The following is a 23,891-nucleotide window of genomic DNA, read 5'->3' as shown; positions in this document are numbered from 1 at the left end:
TTGCCCTTAACAGAACAATGAGAACGAAACCGCCCTGCACTGTGCCGCTCAATACGGACACTCGGAAGTCGTTGCTGTTCTCCTGGAAGAGCTCACGGACCCCACGATTAGGAACAGCAAGCTCGAGACCCCGTTGGACTTGGCGGCCCTCTACGGACGGCTGCGAGTGGTGAAGATGATCATAACCGCACACCCAAACCTGATGAGCTGTAACACCCGGAAGCACACGCCGCTTCACCTCGCTGCCCGCAATGGTCACAAGGCGGTGGTCCAGGTGTTGCTGGAGGCAGGAATGGATGTGAGCTGTCAGGTGAGTGTTTTAGCCCTCCGTGCATTCAAAGGTGATGCTGCTCTCCGGCTAGTATGGATGGTAGGAGTTGAGCAGGCAGCTCGCTGTTGGTGCTCTTTTCCCTTGACTATGTATGGTAGCATCTAACCTGCCCTGTATCAGCGAGTCTTTCACTTCTATTATACATCTCAGTAAATTCTTTAAACCTCTCTCAGACTCTTGGGTATTCTCGGTTCAACTTACTAAAAAATTTTAAGATTCTGTTTTATGTTTATGTTGCTTTACCTGCGTGTGTGTGTGTGTGTGAGTGTGTGTGTGTTTGTGTGTGCACCATGGCAGGTGTGGAGGTCAGAGGAGAACTTGCAAGGAGTCAGAGGAGTCAGCTCTGTCCTTCTACCTCGTCGTTCAGGGGATTGAGCTTGGGCGGTCAGGTTTGGCAGCAAGTACTCCTCCGCTGAGACATCTCACAGACCCGTCTCTCCTTCCTGGTCCTTTAAGTGAACTTCCTCTTTATCACCATTCAGCACTACACTTGTACCTTTGGGTCTGGCTCCCCCGTCTACTGGGAGAGGTCATGCCGGCAATAGTCCTGCTCTCCTTAACTTTGTTTTTCCTTCTCAACTCTATCATCCACACAAGGACGCAACAAAATTAGCATATTTCTTGTCTTTAAAACGAACGCTCATGACCTCACAATTCCTTTTAGTTGTTATCCCCTGTCTCCGATTTGATTTATATTTGTTTATTTTTGTGATTACTTTTTAAAATAAGATAGCCCGAACTCAGTATTATTAAGTTACATATCCCATAATTCTTGAGGTCTAGCTGCAACAGGAAAACACAAGTTCTAGTATGTGTTTGGGATGGACACAAATGGCCATATCCCAGCGTAGTAATGCAGAATCAACTGGCTGTGGCCAGGAGCGATTGAGAACTGTTAGTTAATAACTTAGAGGCTCTAGCGTATGGAAGAAGAGTGGGAGCTGGCAGCAGAGACAGACATTTGTAGGTTTTCATGGGATGGTGCAATGAGGAAAACCCTTAAAAATCAAGGTGGCCTAACGCTTAAGGTCCTGTCAGGAGCATGGAGGACACATGTGTGAGTAGTCCCGTCTTCTTAGTGGTTTCCATGTAACATATGCAGACTCGCAAATTCATATTGTGGAAGGCATACAGCAGGAGGAGCCAAACGGTAGCCTCTCACCTCATCCCTTGCTCCCTGCTGCCATCTGATCTCCACAGCTCAGTATCCCAAGACCTGACACGCAGACATGCTTCCTTTTTGTCTGCTCTTATTTCTGTGTTGACCTCATTTAGCCTCTTAGCTCCAAAGACATATTTATCTCCTAAGTACCAAATTTCTTTCCTTTCTTTTGTCCTCCCTCCCTCCCTCCCTTCCTCCCTTCCTCTTTCCCTCCTTCCCTTTTTCTTTCTCCCTCCCTTCCTCTCTCTTTTCCTCCTTCCCTTCCTCTCTCTCTCCCTCCCTCCTTCCCTCCCTTCCTCTCTCTCTCCCTCCCTTTCTCTCTCCCCTACCCTTCCTCTCTCTCTCTCTTCTTCCCTTCCTTTCTCCCTTCCTTTCTCCCTCCCTCCCTCCCTTCCTCTCTCTCTCTTCCCCCTTCCTTTCTCCCTTCCTCCTTTCTTCTCTCTCCCTCCCTTCCTCTCTCTCCCTCCCTCCTTCCCCCTTCCTCTCTCTCCCTCCCTTTCTCTCTCTCCCCTTCCCTTCCTCTCTCTCTCTTTCTCCCTCCCTTCCTCTCTCCCTCCCTCCTTTCTTCTCTCTCCCTCCCCTCCTCTCTCTCTCCCCCTTCCCTTCTTCTCTCCCTGTCTCCCTTTCCCTTTCTCTTGATTTCTTTTTTCCCTGGACTTTACTCTGAACTCTAAACTACTGTGTGTAATTACCTCCTGGATGTGTTACTGGATGGCTAACGAGCATCGCGGACTCATTATTTCCCAAACCGAACGTTTAGCTGTTATATCCCTTTCTTTCTACGGCTGCCAAGTCTTTGCCCGTTCCTATTTCAGCCAGGGACATTCTTCCGCTGTCACCAGACTTTGGGCATCTTTCAAGCGTTGCCTTCGTTTCCTCAGAGCACATCCTCCAGGCTCCGAGGTTAAGCTGTGTTTAACGGTACCGTCCACAGTACCACCTTAGCCCACATCCTCTCCATCTCTCGCTTCCTATGTTTCTCTGGTTTCCCCTGGCCTCTCTTCACTGTTCAAGCTGCTCTGACAAATATCCTAGGCTGAGTAGCTTAGGTAAGAGGCATTCATCCCCCCACTCCCCCACGGGTTACCAAGTCTAGGATCAGGGTCTCAGCCAAACTAGTTCTTGGTAAGCAATCTCCTCCTGCCTTGTTAATTTCTTCCTTTGCGTGACCTTTCTTCCACATAGAAATGCAGAGTGAGTTCTCTGCTGTGGCATCATCTTAGAAGGACCCTGGTACCATCAGATTAGCGCTCTATTCTTAGTGGAGAAGCTCCCCGTGACAAAGTTACAAGAGGCACACCAACAGTGTAGCTTCATGCAGTCGTGTGTTCACATGTGTTCACTGAGTGTGAGCAGAGTACCAGGCCTTGCCTGCCATGCATCAGGGATGCAGCAGCAAGAAAACTAGACAGGGACTTCCGCTGTGCTTGAAGGGGACTCTTGACAGAGTGGAGTAAAGAGAAGTAAGATCTTGGGGAGAAGGTTGAAGCAGTAGCAGGTTCACAGGGAGCGTCTTTGGTTATTTTCGTTTTGTTTTAGGATAGTGGTAAGATTGCATACCACAATGAGACTCACATGCAAACCATGCTCACCTCGTGGTGACTAGCACCAGAAACATGGTGGGGTGGCGGCTCGATGTGTCTGTTGTGTCAGCAGGAGGATGTGAGTAGATGCGTATCATCTACTTAAAACCAGACCTGGCTGTTCACATCTGCAACCTCAGAGCTGGCAGGCGGAAGCAGGTGGGTCCGGGGGATGCTGACCCGCCAGTTTAGCCAAAATAGTGAGCTCCAGGTTCAGTGAGAGACCCTGCCGAAAAGACTGGTGGAAGAGCCAAAGAGGAACACGCGGCAGCATCAACCTCTGTTTCCAGTAGGTGCGCATATACCCCTCACACACGAGAAACTTCTATTAGTTGTTTTTTATTTTTTTAAATAAAAAAGAAGTTAAAGAAGCCAGGGTCCCACAATATCCTTCAAATGCATCTTTATTACCACCCATTTCTTAAAGGTCATCATCTGGTGCCCAAGCCTTCAACACATGGCCCTGGAGAAACATTTGATACCCAAACTGCAACACACAGATTAAAGTGGACACTTATTATCTACTCTCAAGAACTGGGGAAAATGCATCTGTCCACATAGAAACACTTTTTAAAGAGTTGAAGCTGTTTCTACAGTTTTTTCTTCAGTTCAGAGCTGTATATTTATGAACCACTTTTTTTATTTCCTTTTATATTATCACATTTTAATTCAGAGAACTTGAGTCATACTTCTTGAAGATACATACAGATCTCATTGATATTCCATGTTTTCTAATCCTTTTCCCCAATATGCTTATTTTGGGTTGTTTTAACTACAAAATACATATTTATTAATTAAAGAAACATTTGCATCTTAACGTTATCATGAGTGATAGTGTGTTTCAAATCGAGGTTTTAACATCAACTTTGTGGCTACCTTATAAGGCAGAAAGACAAAGTTGCCAGATTAACCTTACTCACAGCAAACACTGAGGAACTAATTGGCATTCGTTAGATTCTTAGGAGAGAAAGAAAAATCAAAACAGAGGACATTTGTGTTAGCCTAAAAATCCCTTTCTCTTTGAAGTCTTTCCTGATCTTCCTCAAGGAAGAATATTGGAAAAAAGAGATGCTGTTTGCCTTTCCACTAAGCCTATGGTTGATTCGGGGAGCATAATTATGATGTGTTATTTATTATAAATGCTAGGGGAAGAAAATACATATGGATATGAAGTACACAGAAAAACCATGGATTTCTGGGGGCAAAGAATGGTTTCCTTAGTGAAATAATGTTAAGCTAAGATTCTGACTGTCATGTAGTTGACTGTTTTCAAAGTATATTCCTTTGGACTCGGGGCATCATGGGGACCTGTTAGAGACTGAGATTCTTGGACCTCATCTCTGGTCAGTGAAGCAGAAACTGGGAATGGGGTTCTAGGAGTCTTGCTTCTTCCCTCCCAGCTTCCTTTTCTCCTTTACTATATCTCCTCCCTCCCTCCCTCCCTCCCTCCCTCCCTCCCTCCCTCCCTCCCTCCCTTCCTCCCTCCCTCTCTCCGTGTCTTTCTTCCTACCTATCTACTCCTGCCTTTCTTCTTTTTTTTCTTCATTTCATCATTATTATTATTTTATGTGTGTGGGTGTTTTGCTTGTATTTGTGTCTGTAGAGCACGTATGTGTCATGTGCCTGAGGAGGACAGAAGAGGGTGTCAGATGCCCTGGAATGGGAGTTGCAAGGCCTGAGAGCTGCCATGAGAGTATTGGGAATCGAACCTGGGTCTTCTGGAAGAGTTGCCAGTGTTCTTAGCTCACTCAGCCATCATCCTCTTTTCAGTCCTGCGGTCTTTCTTCTTTTTCAGTTTTTAGATGAAGTCACAGGTCATTCTATGTGTCCCAGACTGGCCTTGAGCTGGCTATGTGAGCCTTTGAACTTGGAGTGATCCTTTCCCTCAGTTTCTCAAATGCTGGGATTACAGGAATGTGTCACCCTGCGTGGCTAGGATTATGTTTTTTAACAAGTTCTCCTAGTGAGTCCAAGAACTCATGTGGACCATTGAAAAACAAGCAGTTAGTTGAGCGTTATCCAAATCTAGAGGGCTGAGAGCTGGAGCTGCCTGTTCAGGAATGGATCTGAGATCCTTGGCAGGAACAGCAGAGAACAGCGTTGAGAATGAATAAGGTCAGTGTTCCTGGAGCGCAGAGTATGGGTCAGCTGGAGGTTTATGGGTAAAGGAGAGAGTGTGCAGAGGAAAATGGAGGTCATCCCGGATTTGAGAGCCACTTCAAACTGTTTAGATTTCATTTACCACAGACGCTTATCTGCAGATTTGTCTTCTTCAATGCGGTGGGAATATACAAGGTCCAGGAGATATTTCTGCGTTGAGAACGCCCTTTGCTCGATGGACATGTAATCATGTTTAATAGATGTCCGCTGAGTGAACTCGTGGGCACTCACAAGAGCCTGCTGCAAAGGGCGTTCAGCTCCTAGTTGATGCTTGAGCACAGCTAAGACAAGGAGAAGGTGAGTCACTTCCTTAACATAGCGTAACTATTCAAACACAGGTCTCTGGACGTTGTTCCTGGAACACCTCCTTCCCTGCTGCTTCTCTGACCCAGAGTGCTGAGAATGTACAGAATCTGTAAGAGTGGCTGTTTGTACAGTCTGTGGGAATTCCATATGCAGCTCTGTCTTTTTTTCTTTTTCTTCTCAGACAGAAAAGGGGAGTGCTCTCCACGAAGCGGCTTTGTTTGGGAAGGTGGACGTGGTGCGAGTCCTGTTAGAAACAGGTAGTTATCTGTGCTCCCGGGAGCCTGTCCTTGCCAGCTACTGTGGCTGTTTCAGGGTTAGCTGAAGGAAGATGGTGGCCTTCTTCACAAATGACCCCTTCCTCCAGATTGCAGAGAGGGAGTCCTACCGTGTAAAACTGGGCTTTGATGTTCAGATAAGGTTGATATAAATATCCAAGCGTGCTGAAGAAACCACCAAGAGGAGAAGGAAGATCTCTGCTTTCAGCAAGATGGAGGGACTGGCCCCCGAGGAGTTATGGCAGTGGTGTGGACTCTTGGTCTTTTCCACTGTGACTCGTGGCCATACAGATTTGGGTCCCTGCTCCTTAGGGCAAATTCTCCTTCTCGCTACTCCTTGGCTGAGTAGCTGTTTATTGGCTGTAAAGGTTTATTTTTGAAAGGAGCATTTTAGAGGGAATATTTTGAAGGAAAAACAAAGGTAGGCTTACTTTTCATCTATATATATTCTGACTGGAATGGGATCAGTTGAAATCGAGGTCAGACTTTTGAGACTAGAAAGATATGAGTGCAAATCATTACTCCACACAGCTGATGTGAGCCATGGTCTGTAGTGCAGTGTGTTTCATTGGCTCTGTGAACGGAAGCCATGGTCAGGCTATCGTGCCTTTTTCCTGTGTTCACTATGTTAAATGTTCGTGTTACTTAATTTTGACATGCAGCATAGTAATAGAATAAATGACCTGAGACACCAATTAAATACTTACTACCTATGTTCTCACATAAACTTAAGCTGGTGTTTAGTAATCTTACAGTGAACCAGCATCTGGGGTAAAATACTCCACACTTTCTTCATTTGAAATCAGGTATTCAGAAAGTTCACACACTGCATTAGAGTGCTGGAACTCTAATGGCTGCATCAAAATATTTTTTTTTTAGTGTGACACATAATTTTGGAACTAAATCAAATCAGAAATGTTTCAGTCACACGGTTAAGTCGGTTTGCTGAAATAGCTTATGAGTGTGGCCGGCCCTGGGGATAATCTGAAAGAAATGAGTATCCAGGGTATCTGAAGTATACAGTCCATAGACACTTGAAATAATTAGACTTTTCCAAATTTGCTTACACTGAATATTCTAAGCGTTCTTACATCATAATATGTATGATTATCATTTATTAACATTTTAAAATTAAATTATTCAGATTATTCAAATCACTTCGCCATTATGCTTTAGAATTTTAGCTTATAAGTAAGAAATATTTTTTACTTTGATAGTATGCTATTTGTTTAATATACTAGCCACAACCCCAAAGAGACTGTGTGGTCCTGCAAAGCAATCTTTATAACAGTGTCGGAGAACTCTAAGAGTCAATTCATTATCAAGAATTTTCCACATCATTAGCAACATTCGGCCCCTGCCTTCTCTCCTGTTAAAGTCTTATGTGTGTAACTTAGTTTCTAAGGCACCTTCAGTGCTTGGCCTATATGCGTGTGAAATTAGAACAGTTACATATTGGCGGTATCATCCAAGGACACTCCAGGGGTACATCTAGTTTCTCGTTTTCCTCCAGGAATTGATGCCAACATCAAGGACAGTTTAGGTAGAACTGTCTTAGACATTCTGAAAGAGCATCCGTCCCAGAAATCTCTCCAGATTGCAACGCTCTTGCAAGGTAAGCAATATCGGATGGTGGATGACTTTGCCTTACAGCCACGGTTAAATTGAAGCTGTCATAAGTTTTAATGGGGGCTTTGAGTTAGTGTTTGATTTTTAATTAGCTCATTATTTCTATATTTTTCCTGGCATATTTTAAGATGAATAATAATTCATTTAAATGTTTTCGTTCTGTGTTTACTCTGTACTGAAAGAGTTACTCATGTACTACTTGATATAAGAATGTTTAAAAAAATCATGTAGTAAATGTGGAACCTGCTAGCTTGAAGTTAATAGGCCCTAGGAACTAGTAATGATCCAATATTATCTTCCCTTTGGATAACACCATAAGATATTTTTCAGAGACTTTTTTATAATTTTGTCTGATTTCTACAATTATGAAGTAGCTATGTGTCATCAGCCTTACTCACGAGGGACACTGGAGCTCTGATAGATTTTTTTTGCTTGCTCACAGTCCTATTTCTGCCCTTTGCCGTGTAGCAGAGATAGTACATGAAGGCTGAACTGCCAACAGCCGAAAGTGTAGTTGGCAGAAAGAACGCCAGTCATTTCTCCTGCAGGTAGATTGGTCACAAGGGCAATAGTGGAGAAAGAAGCAAGACAGCTCCTTATCAGATGGGAAAGTGAAGAACAGCATTGCTTTGTAAGAAAACTTCTGAATGAAAACCAGATGGGGCTATGGAAATGTGGTTACAGGGGTCAGGGAAAGTCGTATGGGTATGGAGGTTAAATGGTCACCATGCTCCTTTTTTAACTGACTTCTAAACCTTTCCTGGAAGCTTAGGCCCCTATAATTTTGTCTCTTTGTCAATAAAGAAGATGAATGCAAGTCAGAACACCTCCAGATGAATCAGAGAATCCAAGTATGACTTTTCATATTAATTCTAATTAAGTCAAGTTGGATGAACACTAAAAAGAAAAATGGCATACCTTGTTCTTATCTATCGTCTACCCTCAATGCATTTGTATTTCAGGTTAGACTTTTGCCTTCAACGGAACTTTAAAAATCCTGACTTTTGTGGATATTATATTTTTGGAGAAAGCAAAATAAAATTTTCTTACTAAAAGGGGGCAAGATAAAATTTTGGGGTTTTCAAACATATTACATGGTTCAGTATGATAAAAATATCCTGTCGGAGCAAACTGTCTGCTTCATTAAAGGCCAAGGTTGATTAAGTATATCAGTTTGCACTGGGGTGTATTAGGAGAATTTTTAGTATTTCCTATCACTGGAAAATACCTTATATTATTTCCTTTCTTGGATGTTTGTGGTATTGAAATAAAGTCAATCTATCAATGGCTTTCCCAATTATAAATTGCCAATTTGTAATTACAAATTACAAGGATTGTTGTTGTTGTTGTTAATATTGCTGTTAAATTTACATAGTTACTGCATGGTCCAGAAATTTTCAGGACATGATTCTGCAGGTTACTTTCTTTTCCTGATCGAATTTACCTTGTAGACTTGTCCTTTGATCTAAACTATTCTAAGGGTGTGGGCACACAATTGGCTGGCGTACAACACACATATTCACAAGTGGATTCTCATGAAGCAGATTCTTTCTGAATAAAGAATACAAGCAAAGGACCCCAGTGGGAGATCTGATTCACTCCATCAGAAGAGGGCTATAAACCAGCCCTAAACAGGCTGAACTTTTTTGGGGTGTGGCAGATATGTTTCCTTTAGGTCACACATATTTTACAAGCACTGTTCTCTGAAGAACAAAATTAGTTGCTGGCATTTAAAAAAATCCAGAATTATAGCTAAATCTTTAGAATTTTGGCATCTGTGAAAATACAGGCTCCTGGCTTATGTAAGTGCCGAACTTTTAGATGGAGCACCTGCCATTAAACATGTCTTGCACATGCCCTGTGCTTCCTGTGTTAGCCAGGCTGAATATTCTTTGACATTTATCTGGGTATCCAGTGCAGTTTCCCTTAGCATTACGATAAAGGTGACATGTTTTCATGTCCTGTGTCTATCAGGCTCTACCATTTGTTAGCAGAATGAATTAATAACACTCCTCTTCTAAGTTGTCGTCTTTAAGATTGAGGTAGAGCTGGGTGTGGTGATGGATACCTGGAATCTCAGAACTCCTGAAGCTAAGCCAGAAGGGTCACAAGTTCAGGGTTAGCCTGGGCCACATAATGGGTCCCTGTCTCAGATCTCAGATACAACATCAATGCCCCAGACCTATGCAAACTGAGCTAGCAATAGTGAACATGCCAGTTTCGTAAGGATTACAAGGCGAACATATTAAGTATTTAGAACTAGGCTGTTACTATTATGACTTTATAGAAAAAGCAAAAGATAAGTTGCATGCAGGACATTATTTCAAGAGTAACAGGGGTGAGTATTTTTTCTGTATATAAGTAAAATGTAGCGCAGATATTATGCTTATCTTTCAAGCCTACACCACCTTTTTTTTCTGTTACTCAAGAGGTTGGTTATAGTCATCTTGTTTGAAGTCTCTGTGTTAGTGACAGCGTCTACTTGAAACGTCTTCTGGGGGACTTTAAATTGCGAAACAGAAAATATTTAACAAGAGCAAGAGGCACTTGTGTCTTTAATGAACATGTTTATCTTTAAGGAAACACACGTTTTTACTTAAACCTTTTATTAAGCTTTCCTTGAAGTTCTCTGGGTTTGGTTCAGTTTCGTTTTATTCTTTTTTGAAGAACTCGTGATAGCTATTGATTTTTATTACACACGCATCCAAGTGCATAACCTCTGAAATTTGTATTTCCAGACTATTTAGAAGGTGTGGGAAGATCAGCCGTCCTGGGAGAGCATGCTCAGGAAGACACGCCGCAAGAGACACACCTTTCGTCTCCCGCCGAGTCTCCTTCCCAAAAGAGTAAAAGTGCGTAGCTGACGAAAGCCCCGGAAACAGTCATACCAGACTTCTCCGGTCAGATCTCCCAAAGTGCAGTAGATGGGCCAACACCAGTGAACCTTTCCAGTCTAGTTATTTGTGGCCTGTGCTTTGCATTTTGTATACTTACTTACTCAGTCAACATTTATAGATTTTCTGCTGCTTGCTTGGGAGGGCTCGTGGCGCTGACATAGGGCACTGATCTGCGTAGTTAGCAATCCTTGCCGAAATAAAGTTTACGTAGAGTAGAAATGGCTATTTTCAAGAATGTATCTTCTCTAGCTTTATTGAGGCATATCTGGCAAATAATAATTTTATGTTTGTAGCATAGAATGTGAAGTCTTGACATGCACACACACACTGTGACTTTACTGTCGCATTCAAGCTAATTAACATATGGATCACTTTGCAAAATGACAGCTTTATGTGGTGAGAACAATATCAAATGTCCTGGGGAATTCCGGGACATACGATAGTATTTTTACCCATCTTCACTGCACTGCGCTATACATTAGATGCCCTGAGTTGACTTGTTCACCCCTAACTGAAACCGTGAATGTTTTAATCACTAGATCCATCATTCCCTTCTCACCAAGAGTGGCCCCTGGTAACCACTGTCCCACTGTCTGCCTTAAGTTAACCTTTATATGTTGCCCATGTATGCGAGATCAAGCAGTATTTGTTTATTTCAGCCTCATTCAGCTCAGCAAAATCACTTCCGGTTTCGTTAGTGCTTCTCAAAAGAAAGGGGCCCTTTGTTTAAGCGTTCACAATGGTCTGTTATTTATTTTTCTATTTTTCCCTATCCATCTCTTCAACCATGGACGTTTAACTTTTCCTCATATTTCAGTCATCCTAAGTAGGGTTTCAGCTAAAATGGGGCTATGTGTATTTCTCGTAAAGATGTTGACTTCATTTACTTGAGGTCAGCAGTAGAAGTAGGATGCTGGTACCGAAGAACACGTGTGTTTCCCACAGTGGTGCGTGTATTCGCACAGCCGCGTGCAGGCTCTCCTTGACCCACAGCCTCACCAACACCTGCTCTCATCCATCATTTTGATGATATCCACTAGATATGAGATCCCTTTGTGATTTTAATTCCTGGTTCCCCAATTGTCAGTGATGCTGAATTTTTTTTTTTAATGTATCCACGGGCCAATTGTATTTCTTTTTTTGGAGAAATAGAAGTCTAGGCGTTTAGCCCATTTGTCAATTGACAGATGATAATATTGTCTATTCCTCCGTTTCCCCCCTTTTTTCATATATCACAATTCCAATTGTCCACATGTGTAATTATTTGTTTAAAAAAGTTAATACTATTTATGTCCATTGAAAATAGGAAGTAAGTTTTTGACATTATTTTAAGCTTGTTAATGAGTCATGGATCCTGTCAGTGCAGTAAAATGCCAGTAAGAACGGAGAAATAGATCCAAGTGTCAGCAGTTAGCTCTGGCCTAGCCTGTGTGAAGCCCTGAGTTCACTGCCCATTCTGCCCACAGAAAGTCAGATCCTATCATAAGTAAAGCTGTGGTTAGTTAGGACCATTTATCCTTAAACTTTCAATATTGATTTCCGTTTTGACAAAGAATAGCTGTAGCCAAACTTTGAACTTCCTCTGTCTGTTAGCATGCTCATTTCTTACTTTATGTTAATATATCATATGCATTATGTAAACATGTGGCTATGTATTATGTAAATATATGAATATGCAAATATGTTAATTATGCTTAGGACCTTGCTTTGGCCAGATTTTTCTACCTACTTACTTGCTGTGTTTTGTCTTCTGTCAACATAGCAGTCTCATTTATATTATTTATGTTAATTTATATTATTTATATAATGTTTATATTATTTAACATTACACTTTAGTAATACTATTTCTTGCAACATCTGAAAAAAAAAACATTGTTTTCTTCTAGGCGAAACTGTCACCGGGGAACTATCAAAACTCCTGGATGAAATAAAGCTCTGTCAGGAGAAGGATTATTCCTTCGAAGATTTGTGCCATACGATTTCAGACCACTACCTAGATAATTTGAGCAAGATTTCAGAGGAAGAACTTGGGAAAAATGGGAGCCAGAGTGTAGTAAGTAAGGGGGGCATGAGGACAACGCGTGCGTCCGTCTGTCTTTCCGCGTCTGTCTTTGCAGTGTGGCGCGTGCCACCGTGGGATGGGAATGGTCGGCTCACTAGGTTATCAGGTTCGCTATGTCGAATGTCAGTCAGTCTCCCTGTGAGCTTTTCCCTACTGTTCCCGGGGTTGTCTCTCTGCAGCGGGTACAGGGGAAGAAGAATGCTGGGGCGGACCGAGGGGGTGGCCCAGGGCGAATCCTTTGTCATGGTGTCACTAGGGTTAGACTTCCTTCTGGGACATGCAAGTTGCAGTTTCTTTGAGAATGGATATTTAATTTAGTCGAGCATCATTTCCTCGACTCCTGAAGGAAAAAAAACCCCACATTTCTTTTGTCTGTCCTCTCTGCTGTCTCTATAACTCCTCCTTAAGAACAAAATACAGCAAAACCACACGTATAATTCTTTAGTTACGGTGGGACAGCTCAGCTTATGTGTTTTCATGACGTTACATGCCCAGGGAGTCCCATTTGTGACCTCAGGATCTAAAGTATGAGTTAGATATCCTCGTTCATTGTGGCTTTTTCTATCAACAAGAGCAAAAAAAATGTAATTGATCAGTTTTAAATTATGGGCTATAAGCCCACTTTTGGCCTTGAAGGCATGATTCATAGTCTGTAGAGGATTGAAGGAAACAGGTTGTTTGATACAAACTATTTACTCACTTTTAGGACTTGATTTGCTAGAGCAGTCCCGCACATTACTCGAGAGTGTATAATAGAGTACACCGTGATAAGTATGTCATATTATTTTAAAAATTCAAAACAATTCTAAGTATGGTGCTTGTCCGTTTCGGGAACTTGTACTTCGTTTTGCTCCTGGAAGGGAGGCGTGACACCGTTTCTCCGGAAAGCACCTGCTGATCTAGTTCAACAGCTAAACTTACCTCCCAGCCCTACTTTTTTGGGTTGTTGTTCCATTTTTTTTCCTCTGCGGCTGTCCCATTACTGCCCTTCCTCCAGTCCATTACAAATAACTGGAATAGTTATATATAACTTACACCAGAAGTTTATAGGTTTTACAAAATAAAAATCTTTTATTAATGAGATATTTATATTCATAAAATGCCCCTTTTAGAAGTCAAAACCTGTCTTCAAAGTACAGATTATTGTATAGCCTAACATCTATTGGAAAGCCACTTAGAACTTGGAGCATAGTTGAACCGTAGAACTAATACAGGATGCCTGGATTTTTATAGCCATCCCTGAAGCTTTCTATCAATTGCCAAATTCTAGATCATCCTTTGAAACCCACAGATTTCCACAAAGCCCTAATGTTCTAGGTCAATGCTTTCTAAAGACTTTTTATTAAATATGTTCACAAACAAACTTAGACAAACATTCCTCGTGTGTTGATATATATATGTGTTGATGTAGATATAGATATACACACACACCACTAATATCTGTCTATATGCACATACATGCACACACACTATCCGCGTGCTACATATGCAAACCAAGAGAGATTCACTTCACATGAAATCAAGAAATTTAGTTAGGAAAACAGAGACAAAGTCAAGCAGAAGCTCTAAATGGTTTTCTTTTACCCTGCATCCTGTGTGCCTGGGCTCTGTGTTCTTTTTGGAGAGTGTGATGTAGGCGTATACATTTTAGGGAGTGAGGATAGGGGCTCTTGGCGCACATACGTTTTGGAGAAGGTGGCTACTTTGCTTCGCTAACTGAAGACTGCGTTGTGGTAGCAGCTAGGGAGAAACTAATGCTCATGGTTGAAAGTAAGTCTTCCCTAGTTGAGCCCAGACGTTCCTGCACTCTTAGTTCTGGTGACAAAGAATCTAACCATATTCCTTGAAATTACTGTTTTATAAAAATACCAAAGGTTAAGTAAGGCAGAGTAGCAGAAAGTATACATAGGAGCAAGAGATTCCATTTATTTGTAATAGAATTTACTGAGGGCAAGAATGAGAAATACGATTAAAGGGATTAATGTAGTTAGTTAGGTGTAGGTGGTTTGAATACTGGGCTTAGAGTTTTGATGTTTACTCTTTAGGAAATGAGAAAAACATAAAAAAATTTGGTCAGATAAAAGCCATCATTGGAACTGGTCTTTCAGAAGATAAATCTGGCAGAAACATCACTGAATGTTCAAAAAGCCATCCAATTACCTTGACCTAATCTAGCAAATTTCTTATCTGTATTCATCTGTTCTGTCTCTTGTTTGTTTCCATTTGTTGAAGTATCTTTCCTCGAGCATTGCTAAGGATTGTCCCCTCATTATACGGACAGCTTAATTAAGTGCTTTTAGGTCGCCTAGTATAGGCGGCCATCGTCGTGTTTAAAATTATAGGTATGTAGATTCACTATGCAAGACTGCAGTTGACTTCGGAGAGTTCAAGACTCCCATCTCATGGAGCCTTCAGTCACTGTTTGTAGACAAGACTAACACATAAAATAAATATGTATATTATGAATTGATACTTAACAGGTGCTTGCTACCTATTATTCTAATGTTTTATGTGATTCAAACCACTACTAAACAGTCCTAATAGTGAAATTATAAATTTGGGAAAGGACTCATCTGGCATCTGCCACGCTGAAGATTTAAACCAAGAACTGGTATGTTAAATTCTCAGCTGCATTTCTTATCGCACGTTACCCTGTGGCCAAAGAAACTTTAAGAAGCGAGAGATCAGGGATCTACTGGTGTTCCCTGGGAGCTTCCTGGGTGTGGGTTAAGACTATAATGGTTCCTGGAGAAAGGGGAGGTGGGATATACCTTGTGCTTTTCTTGAAATGATTGAATCAGGGAGGTTTACAGCCTGGAGAAAATAGTGCATGCAAACGCAGAGGTCAGAATCCATGTGTAACTTGGAAAGAATGGTTTACCAAGATGAAAATAAAGGTTAGATGAATAGTGATAACACCTGGTAAGCAATATTATTTCTCCTGTGTTACAGATGAGACAGTGAAGGCTCAGAAACTTTGATCGTTTCTCCCCTTTAGGGTCACATGACCAGAATACTTAGACCTCAGATCTTGACTCTGGAGTCGGGTTGTATTGTATATCACTCCCTGTATCATCAGGGAACAGAGACAGATCAGGAGACTAACTCTAGGGGAGTTCCCTTGATAGTTTGGAAAATTAAAGGTGACAAGTCCTTGGGTATTCTGGGGATAGACTGTGGTTCTCATCAATGAGTTTGCCTTAGAGAAATGAGGAAAGGCTTTAAAGAATAAGTGCTCATATGCCCTAGCCCCTAAGTCAAAACCAGCTGAGAGGGAGCTGGGTGTGATGGTGGATATCTGTGAATGCCAGCATCTGGGATGCCGGTGCAGGAGGATCACAACTACGAAGGGCTATATAACAACCTGAGGCCAGCCCTGGTTACACAGCAAGTCCATGTTAGAAAAAGACATCTTGGCTGCTCTTACCAGTTGTGTTTAGAGAGGCCCCTACATTATTTTAACGGGCATCTAGTTGATTTGTTGAAACAAAGTCCTGCCAGAATCTTTATAAGCCAGTTCAGGCCTAACACGAGAGCAGAGTTAATAACACCATACAATATGATTTTTTTTTTTTTTTGCGCTCGAACAAATCTTGTAGGTCTTGTCGTGGCTAACTTCTTCACTTCTCTAACTTGTTCATTTTTTTGTTTAAGTTCTAGAACTAGGGAATATCTTGGTTTTGACTCTTCAGCAAGTTATTACCCATTGTGTAGCTTGAAGAGAAGGGTTATTTCCCACAATTCCATAGGCTGCATGCCAAGCTGGCATCTGTGAAGAGCCTGCCTCCTGATTTGCGGGTGCCCGTCTTTGTCTTCTCATGTTTCCCCACATGACTGAGGACAGAGAGGAAAATCAGGCTCTCGGTTGACTTGGCATGGAGGCATTATTCACCACCAATGGCTATGTGCTTATCACCTGGGTACCTTCCAGAGTTTTTTGCTCTGCTCTTCTGGGGGTTGACATATCAGTATGTATATCTGGAAAGGACAGAGGCTGTCTTCTTATCATGATACAAATTTAAACTATGCTATACTCTGACAACAGTCCAAACTTACAATTATTTTTGTGCTGTTTCAAAGCTTTACATATAGAAAACATTTTTTGTTGTTTGTATTTCCAGCAATACGACGTGCAGTTCAGTTTTGCGCCAAAATATCTGACTTGTTTGTTTTAGTACTAGTCATAACTTCAAAATTAATTAAGAAATTACAAAATAAAAGGAAAATATGCTCTGTAACATCATATCATTCATAAATGTATTTTAAATTTTCGTGATGTAACTTGAACTTGGACTGCTTTTTCCTTAGTTCAGTACAACTTTTATTTCCTATTTTCTTCCAATAGAGGGCACTCTGATTCAGGAATTTGACACAAAATAAGATATCTTATGTAAGAACTTCCGTTTTTTTTAAATCAGAGATGTTTGATTCTATTCAAATAATTTTACCATTATAAATAAATAAAAATTAATTCCTTATTATTATTAACCTAGAGATTTTATATTTAAAAACCAACTCAAGTTAAAATTATATTTTACCTTGCCTACATTTTAATTCACAAGTTAATTGTTTCTGAATGCTCTTATAACATGCATATGAGACCATTTTCCAAGTTGAATCAGAACGTTATATAATCTAGGATAGGAATTTTGAAGTAATATTTTCATATTCTTTACCAACTCCTGAAGTTTGTTTTCAAAAGAATATAAAATCATATAAAATTTCTCTACCGTCTTTATTTATTCTGTTGTCTTATTTTAATCACTTATATAAACAAGATGCACAGGGCTTAGATTTGGACACACCCGGCTGTAGGAACTCTGATGTAATATGAGGATTACAGCAGATTGAATCAGGAAATCATTCAGCTTAGGTCTAAATAGAAAAAGCGTTATTGCCTCATTAGCCTATGTTTAAAAGAAACAGGTAAGACAGTCGAGGGAAGACATGTTTTACTCTGCGTTTCCTCCAAAGGAAAACCTGGACACAGATGCATCCAATGCTGTCGTTTATCTAGGGATGCGGCGGCATGGTCTGTGTAACGTTGCTCAGCGGTCCCCATGATCTCTCTCTCTTGTGTCACTTTACACTATAGCAAAATCTTCATTTCCAGGTCGGATTCTGAAGTGTGAGCTGTTCTATTAGACGGTCTAAAAGTCAGATGCTGGCCCTGGGGATACAGCTCAGTTGGTGAGATGCTTGTGACATAAATGCAAGGACCGGAGTCCATTCCCCAGACCCATTACCCTTGTAAGGAAACGAGAAAACCAGGCATGATGGTGTACTTAAAGTCCCAGTGCTATGGAGACAGACTGGAGGGCCCTGGGATCACTCTTCACCTAGTTTAGTCACTGAGAAAGCCCCAGGTTTCTGCAAGAGACTCTTGTTTCCCAAAGGTGGACAACTGCACAGCTTCACCTCTGACTTCTACATGGCTATGTCGATGTGTGCACTTGTACCCTTTCACCCTGGTACACCTGTGCACACGAGCAGGCACACACCTGTGCACACACATGCGAGCACATGCATCGTACAGTCTGTTTCTACAATGAAGCTTACTTTCAGACATGTTCTAATATGTTTTAGGAGAGAGAGGCCTCAGTGGCTGTCAGGGGACTTTTTGTTCTGAGTTTCTGAACTGTCCATAGAGGGCTCTTCTTACAGGGCTGTAAATAATTCTTTAACATATATTACATTTTTAGTAGTGATATTAAGTCATGAGTAGTGGTAACATAGATAGTGATCCGGAGAAAATTTCTGACTATAATTTAGGTTTTTTTTTCTTTTCTTTTCTTTTTTTTTTTTTTGCTTAAAAATGGTTGTGAGAAGTAGGACTCAGAGTTGCCATAGATTCAGCCAGGTGTGGGCTTTTCTAGCAGGTTTTCTAGGAATTAAAAAATGTAGACGCTAGATTCTGTTGTCTACAATTATATTAATAGCCCCCAAATGGTATCACTAAGCTCCTATGCATATTAAATATATAATGCATGCCAGGAAAAGCCCAGAATCAGAATGGCAAATTTCTGACCCCAGTTTTACCTTTGTAAGAACTTTAAAAATCTGTAGTATTTCTAGGAAGATGTTTGAGGAAAACAGGCACTACGTTAGTCACTCACTCCGCTGAGCTGCTACCTCACGGGTCTTCACTTTGACAAGGTTTGTTGTTTTCCTCTTGTGTTGTTTACATTGGCAGATTGCGTCTGATGGAGTCCGTGATGAGAGGGTCCATGTTTGGTTTATCTCTAATTTGTCCTGCCAAACACAGCGTCCTTCTTGTGGTAGTCTCTCAGCAAAGGGTCACTGAATGGAGACACACAAGGAAAACATGGCAAATAGAAGGGCTGTGGTTGATTATCATAAGTAGAAAACGTCTTCAATTATTTGGAGCACAGGATCCCAGCCATCTTTCTTATGGAGGGACTAATCTAGCCACGTAGGGTATGAAATTATATGGATTTATGAGCCTGTTGTGTTGGTTTATGAGCAGGGAATGACTTGAAATTCCCAAAAGGTAATTTTCTTTATCAGAAAATTCTGTCACCACCTTCTCTCAGCTGCATAAAAGATCTGCTTCTCTGTCTTTTGTGTTGCTAAAGATATCCCATGGTGATCTTTATGTCTTGCAGACTTTGACCAAGTTGGTTCAAACTTTTGAATAGTTATTTCATGTATTTGTGGAGGATTTCTCTATTGGTATGTCAAATGTTCTGTTCTTGGACCAGTCTCATAGAAGTCATAAGCAGCTCAGTATGTCTTAGGGACAGCACACGTGACAAATGGTGTGACTTACTGGAATCCTTCACTCAAACACAGGTGCAGAATTCAATGAGAGTTAATTTCACCCCGTATTTCAGTTCCTGAAATGTCAGTGGTATACCCAGAAGATGAGGGAGCAGTGTTGGCATTTTCTTTGGGCCATCAACCAGCTCTCAAATAAAGACACCGAGACTTATTATTATTGTTTATGAGTGCTTGGCCTTAGCCTAGTCTTGTCCCCCTAGCTCTTTTAACTTAATTTAACCTGTTTCTGTTCATCTATGTTTTACCTTGGGGCTTTTTATCTTTCTTTCATTCTGTATGCCCTACTTTTCCTGTTTTCTCTGTGTCTGTCTGGCCCCTGGTGTCTTCCTATCATTTCCCTTTCTTTCTTCTTTCCCCAAGCCTAAATTTCTCCTCCTACTTCTGCCTATACTTCCTGCCTTGTTATTGGCCATTCAGCTTTTTATTAGACCAATCAGGTGACTTAGGCAGGCAAGGTAAAACAGCAACACATCATCACATAATTAAACAAATGTGGTACATCTTGATGTAGTTACACAATTGTTCTACAACATAAACAAACGCAACACATCTTTGCACAGTTAAACAATTATTCTGCAACAAGGGAGGTTGAATTTGGGTGAGTGGTTCCTGCAAAAAGCTTTGGCCAGCGTCTTCCAAGCCCATGATTTACCTTTCGATGACCCCCATCTTTCCCTAGTATATTCAAAGACGACTTATCCTCAGCTTGTCATTATTGCTGTCATCTTCCTGGCCTCAGACTTTCTTCACCTCTTACCTCAGTTACTGTAGGAGCTTCTCATCCTGCCCACTTACTTCAGTTTTCCCCATTGTCTCCCACTTTTTCTGAGTGCTGGCACCCAGTGAGCGTGATATGCCTAAAGTGCGATGTTAGCCAAGCATTCTCCTCCAACTGTCTAGGCAAGCAGACTCTTCAAAACTCCGCACGGATCCTCACTGCAATAATCCCAACCTTTAACTGACGCATTTAAGGCCTGACTGTTTTAGCTACAACACGCATTTCCACCTTATCTCTTAGGAATCTCTTGTGTAAGTGCAATGCTTCAGTAAGCTGCATCACTCTTAATTGGGTTTGCCTTTATTTCTGTGTTCAGTGTTTTATCTACAAATAATTATTTTCATACCATCATCACTTAATTGAAACTATTCTTCCTAATACCTTTTATAATCCTTCTATATTTAGTTCTGACACTTGGATCAAATATTAATGTTTATAAATTTGTTATGTGAATTCTATAATCTTCTTTGGATTATTCTCTTCTGTTTTGGCTTTGTTTGATAATCTGCTTGAATTTTGGGAAATTATTAAGCTGTATGCATGTGCTTAGCATAGATATTCGCATACTTCGTAAATATTTGTGGAATTGAACATGTTATAGGAATAAAGAAGTATGTTTGATATCTGATTTTGCTATAAAATTAGGAATAGAATCTAGTCTGTTGTTTTTTTTTTCAGTAATGAGTGGCTCACAAGTCTGTTTTGAAGGTAAAATTAAATACTCAGCTAAATTATATCATTGACTCCTTCACAGTATAAATCATTAATATCTTGGGTCAAGTCATATTTTAGGTAATTACAAATAAAACGTAATGAAATCTAATGTAAGTACTTTATTCAATTCTTAATAACTTATATAAATTACTATAAGCATTTAAATATGTCTCATTCTTTATATTGTTAATTTCAGATTCCCCAACATGTTATGAATTATTTTTTATCATTTCATGCTATGTTTAAAGAATTTTCCAGCCAATCAACATCCTGCTTTTCCCTATAATTTGAATGATTTTTCACATTATTGTGCACCTCATTATGTCATTGTGTTTGTTCTTTATTGTGCACCTCACTATGTCACTGTGTTTGTTCTTTATTGTGCACCTCATCATGTCATTGTGTGTCTTTTCTTTCACCTTCTGTAGCATAGGCTAGTCCAAAACTCACAGTAATTCTCCTGTCCCACACTCTTCAAGTGCTGGGACTACAGAAATGAGGCACCCTGCCTAGTCTAGCTTGTTTAAAACATATCTGACATGCAACTATTTCTAAATATTAGAACACTTTATTAAGGCAACCTAGGGTAGAAAAACCTCGAAAATAGCTTAAAGTTTTGTATTTTAAATTTTATGCAGTTTTTGAAGTTAATTTGTATAATTTCACTAATTTTTGTTTACGGTTTTCTTATGTCTAATCTATGACTTGGTTTTAAGCTTACCTATAGAATTATCAGCTATTACAATGGCCCTGAAAAATTAATTCCTTCTACACTTGACATTATTGTAATGTTTTCTTGAAAAATTAAAATAATTGAGCCTTCTCCTATCCTCACCTTTCAGAAAATAACTATGGTAATTTGTGACCACTTGAAGCCAGTTTTCACAATGACTTTGTTCACTGGCTGTCACATACCCTATTTGTAATTCTATTTCAAGGCGCACGTTTGGGAAATCTTAGTGCAGTTTGGGATGAAGGCCTCGGACAGCTTGCCATTATGAAATGATCTCATTTTGCTGCCTGACATGGAAGGGAATCCGCACTGGGCCCAAGCTCAAGCATATGTCACTGTGATAATCGCTTGCTGCTCTGTCCAGGGAAGTGATTTTCACCTTGAGGAGTAAATTAATTTCAACAGAACAGTAGACCGACAACCCAGAAAAAAAATTGATGGAACTGCTCATGCTTCTAACACATCTTACCGTAAGACCATTTAATCCGAGACTAACAAATATTGGAATCCGCATAGCAATAACAGCAGAAGACTTGGGATCGACTGTGATGGAATTGAAGTCAGTAATGGCAAATGGAGAAACGTAACTGTTGTGGCTTCAATTTCAGGCTTAGATTTTGAAAAGTAACAGTTTTATCTTCACCAGCTTTGTGGGAGTTCTCATTTCTGCCGCATGTATTTAAAACAAAACACAACAAAAAAACCTTTTGATTGTCTGCACCGGTGGCTCTCAACCTTCCTAATGCCGTGAGGCTTTAAATACAGTTCCTCATGCTGTGGTGACCCCAGCCATAAAATTATTTTTGTTGTGACTTCGTAACTGTAATTTTGCTGCCGATGTGAATTTTGATGCAAATATCTGTGTTTCCAATGGTCTTAGGTGACCTTTGTGAGAGGATCAGTTGACCCCTCCAGGGAGCTGCCAGGCACGGGATGAAAACCACTGGTTTACCCTTTCAGAACAGATCCATTTAGTAGCTAGCCTCCAGTGCCTACTGTCAACTTATTAATAATGAGAACCAGATTCTTAATTTGGTCCGAAGATGAGTAGAGAAGAAAATGCAGGCGGCAGGAAAGGAAAGTCTCAAAAATGGAGCCAAGGGAGTGAGCCAGAGAGAAGTGTCTGTCCCTGAGGTGGAGGCCTCCTGCTTTCGAATGGTACCCACTCCTAGAGCCCACACTTGGTTGTTGAACAAATAAATTTCAGCCTTGATGAAAATGCTTCTGCTGAGCCTGGCGGTGGTGGCGCACGCCTTTAATGCCAGCACTTGGGAGGCAGAGGCAGGCGGATCTCTGTGAGTTCGAGACCAGCCTGGTCTAGAAGAGCTAGTTCCAGGACAGGCTCCAAGCTGCAGAGAAACCCTGTCTTGAAAAACTAACCAACCCAACAGAAATGCTCCCTTTGGCCTTGATTCGGGAAGCTCGTGCGCACAGAGCCGGTGCAACTTTCCCCTAATGTACGTGCTGCCGTCCTCGCTACCTTCCGGAGCCCCCGCATTAGTCACTCCTGCGGTTTCCTCGGTAATCCACATTCATGACTCGGGGCTGCATTCATAACGCAGAAACAAGAACTTGAATTCAAACAGACTTGCGTTTGAATCTTAATGCTTTAGAATAAAAATTTCCGTTGTCTTCAGATTTCTTTATGTCTGAAAATAGAAATTCTCAAACGAACAATTTGCAGGTTTATTCTGAAAATAAAGCTAAATAATGGAGAGCAGCTCGCCGTGGCTCCCGCCGCAGAGGAGCAAACGGTAACATTGTTATGCTCTCATCCACCCAGTCCTTTGTGTGTAGTTTTCTGTGAGTCATCAGAAGGCTCCCCCACGTTCTGGCTGACTTTCCCATCTGTCTTAGTTCCCCGTTGTTTCCCGTTAAAATATCCTCTTAGTCCTTATTATATGCTTGCCCCTCACTCTGGAATGGTGCTTTTACAAAGTTAGTCTCACTTCAGCCCTCTGAATCATTGTCCGGGGGTGGATGATTTTTAATACATTCCTTAGGTAATTTTTCTGCCACTGTGTTCCGTGCATACTGCAGAAGAATATTTTGAAACGTTAATCTGGTAAATCATCAGGTATGGGACTCACTATCGTCCCCCTGCCCACTTCTCCAGTTTCAATGGTACGGCATTATTTAGTTACTTTTTGAGTTCTGTCTCCCTCTTAATCCCCTATCTCGTCTGTTTCCTTCCCTGTCCTATCGAATTTCAAGTAAAACTCTATAAAAATTATGCAGGGGATCCACAAACAGCATTGTAAGTTTCTTATCTTTTCCAAGTGTCTGTCGCCATTGCATCAATTGGAAAGGTTTTAGTAAATATATATGTATATATAATGAACGATTTGTTCAGCTACTCCTAACTTTTGCTGTTTCTGCCTTCCTTCTCAGCCATTGTTCTGTTTGGTAAGAACTGCTTTGTCCTCTCACAGTTACAGTCCTTGGGATACCGAGCCACAC

General features: G+C 40.9%; 1 protein-coding gene across 21 annotated transcripts in view; it reads left to right on the top strand.

The window, feature by feature from the left end:
• Anks1b (ankyrin repeat and sterile alpha motif domain containing 1B) overlaps nt 1–23,891 on the top strand; it is an 867,834-nt gene that overhangs the window by 122,627 nt on the left and 721,316 nt on the right. For all 21 annotated transcript variants that reach the window (XR_012908611.1, XR_012908612.1, XR_012908614.1 and 18 more), the window contains exons 4-8: nt 14–310; nt 5,724–5,799; nt 7,331–7,432; nt 10,185–10,298; nt 12,230–12,396. Coding sequence is in view for 17 of the 21 variants with exons in the window: in XM_075954277.1 (XP_075810392.1) it covers nt 14–310; nt 5,724–5,799; nt 7,331–7,432; nt 10,185–10,298; nt 12,230–12,396 (756 nt within the window). In the remaining 4 variants the exon portion in view is untranslated. The remainder of the gene's footprint in view (nt 1–13; nt 311–5,723; nt 5,800–7,330; nt 7,433–10,184; nt 10,299–12,229; nt 12,397–23,891) is intronic.

Source organism: Microtus pennsylvanicus, chromosome 20 (assembly GCF_037038515.1).
Source record: "Microtus pennsylvanicus isolate mMicPen1 chromosome 20, mMicPen1.hap1, whole genome shotgun sequence".
Taxonomy (NCBI): domain Eukaryota; kingdom Metazoa; phylum Chordata; class Mammalia; order Rodentia; family Cricetidae; genus Microtus; species Microtus pennsylvanicus.
This window is presented reverse-complemented; position numbering and strand designations above follow the sequence as displayed.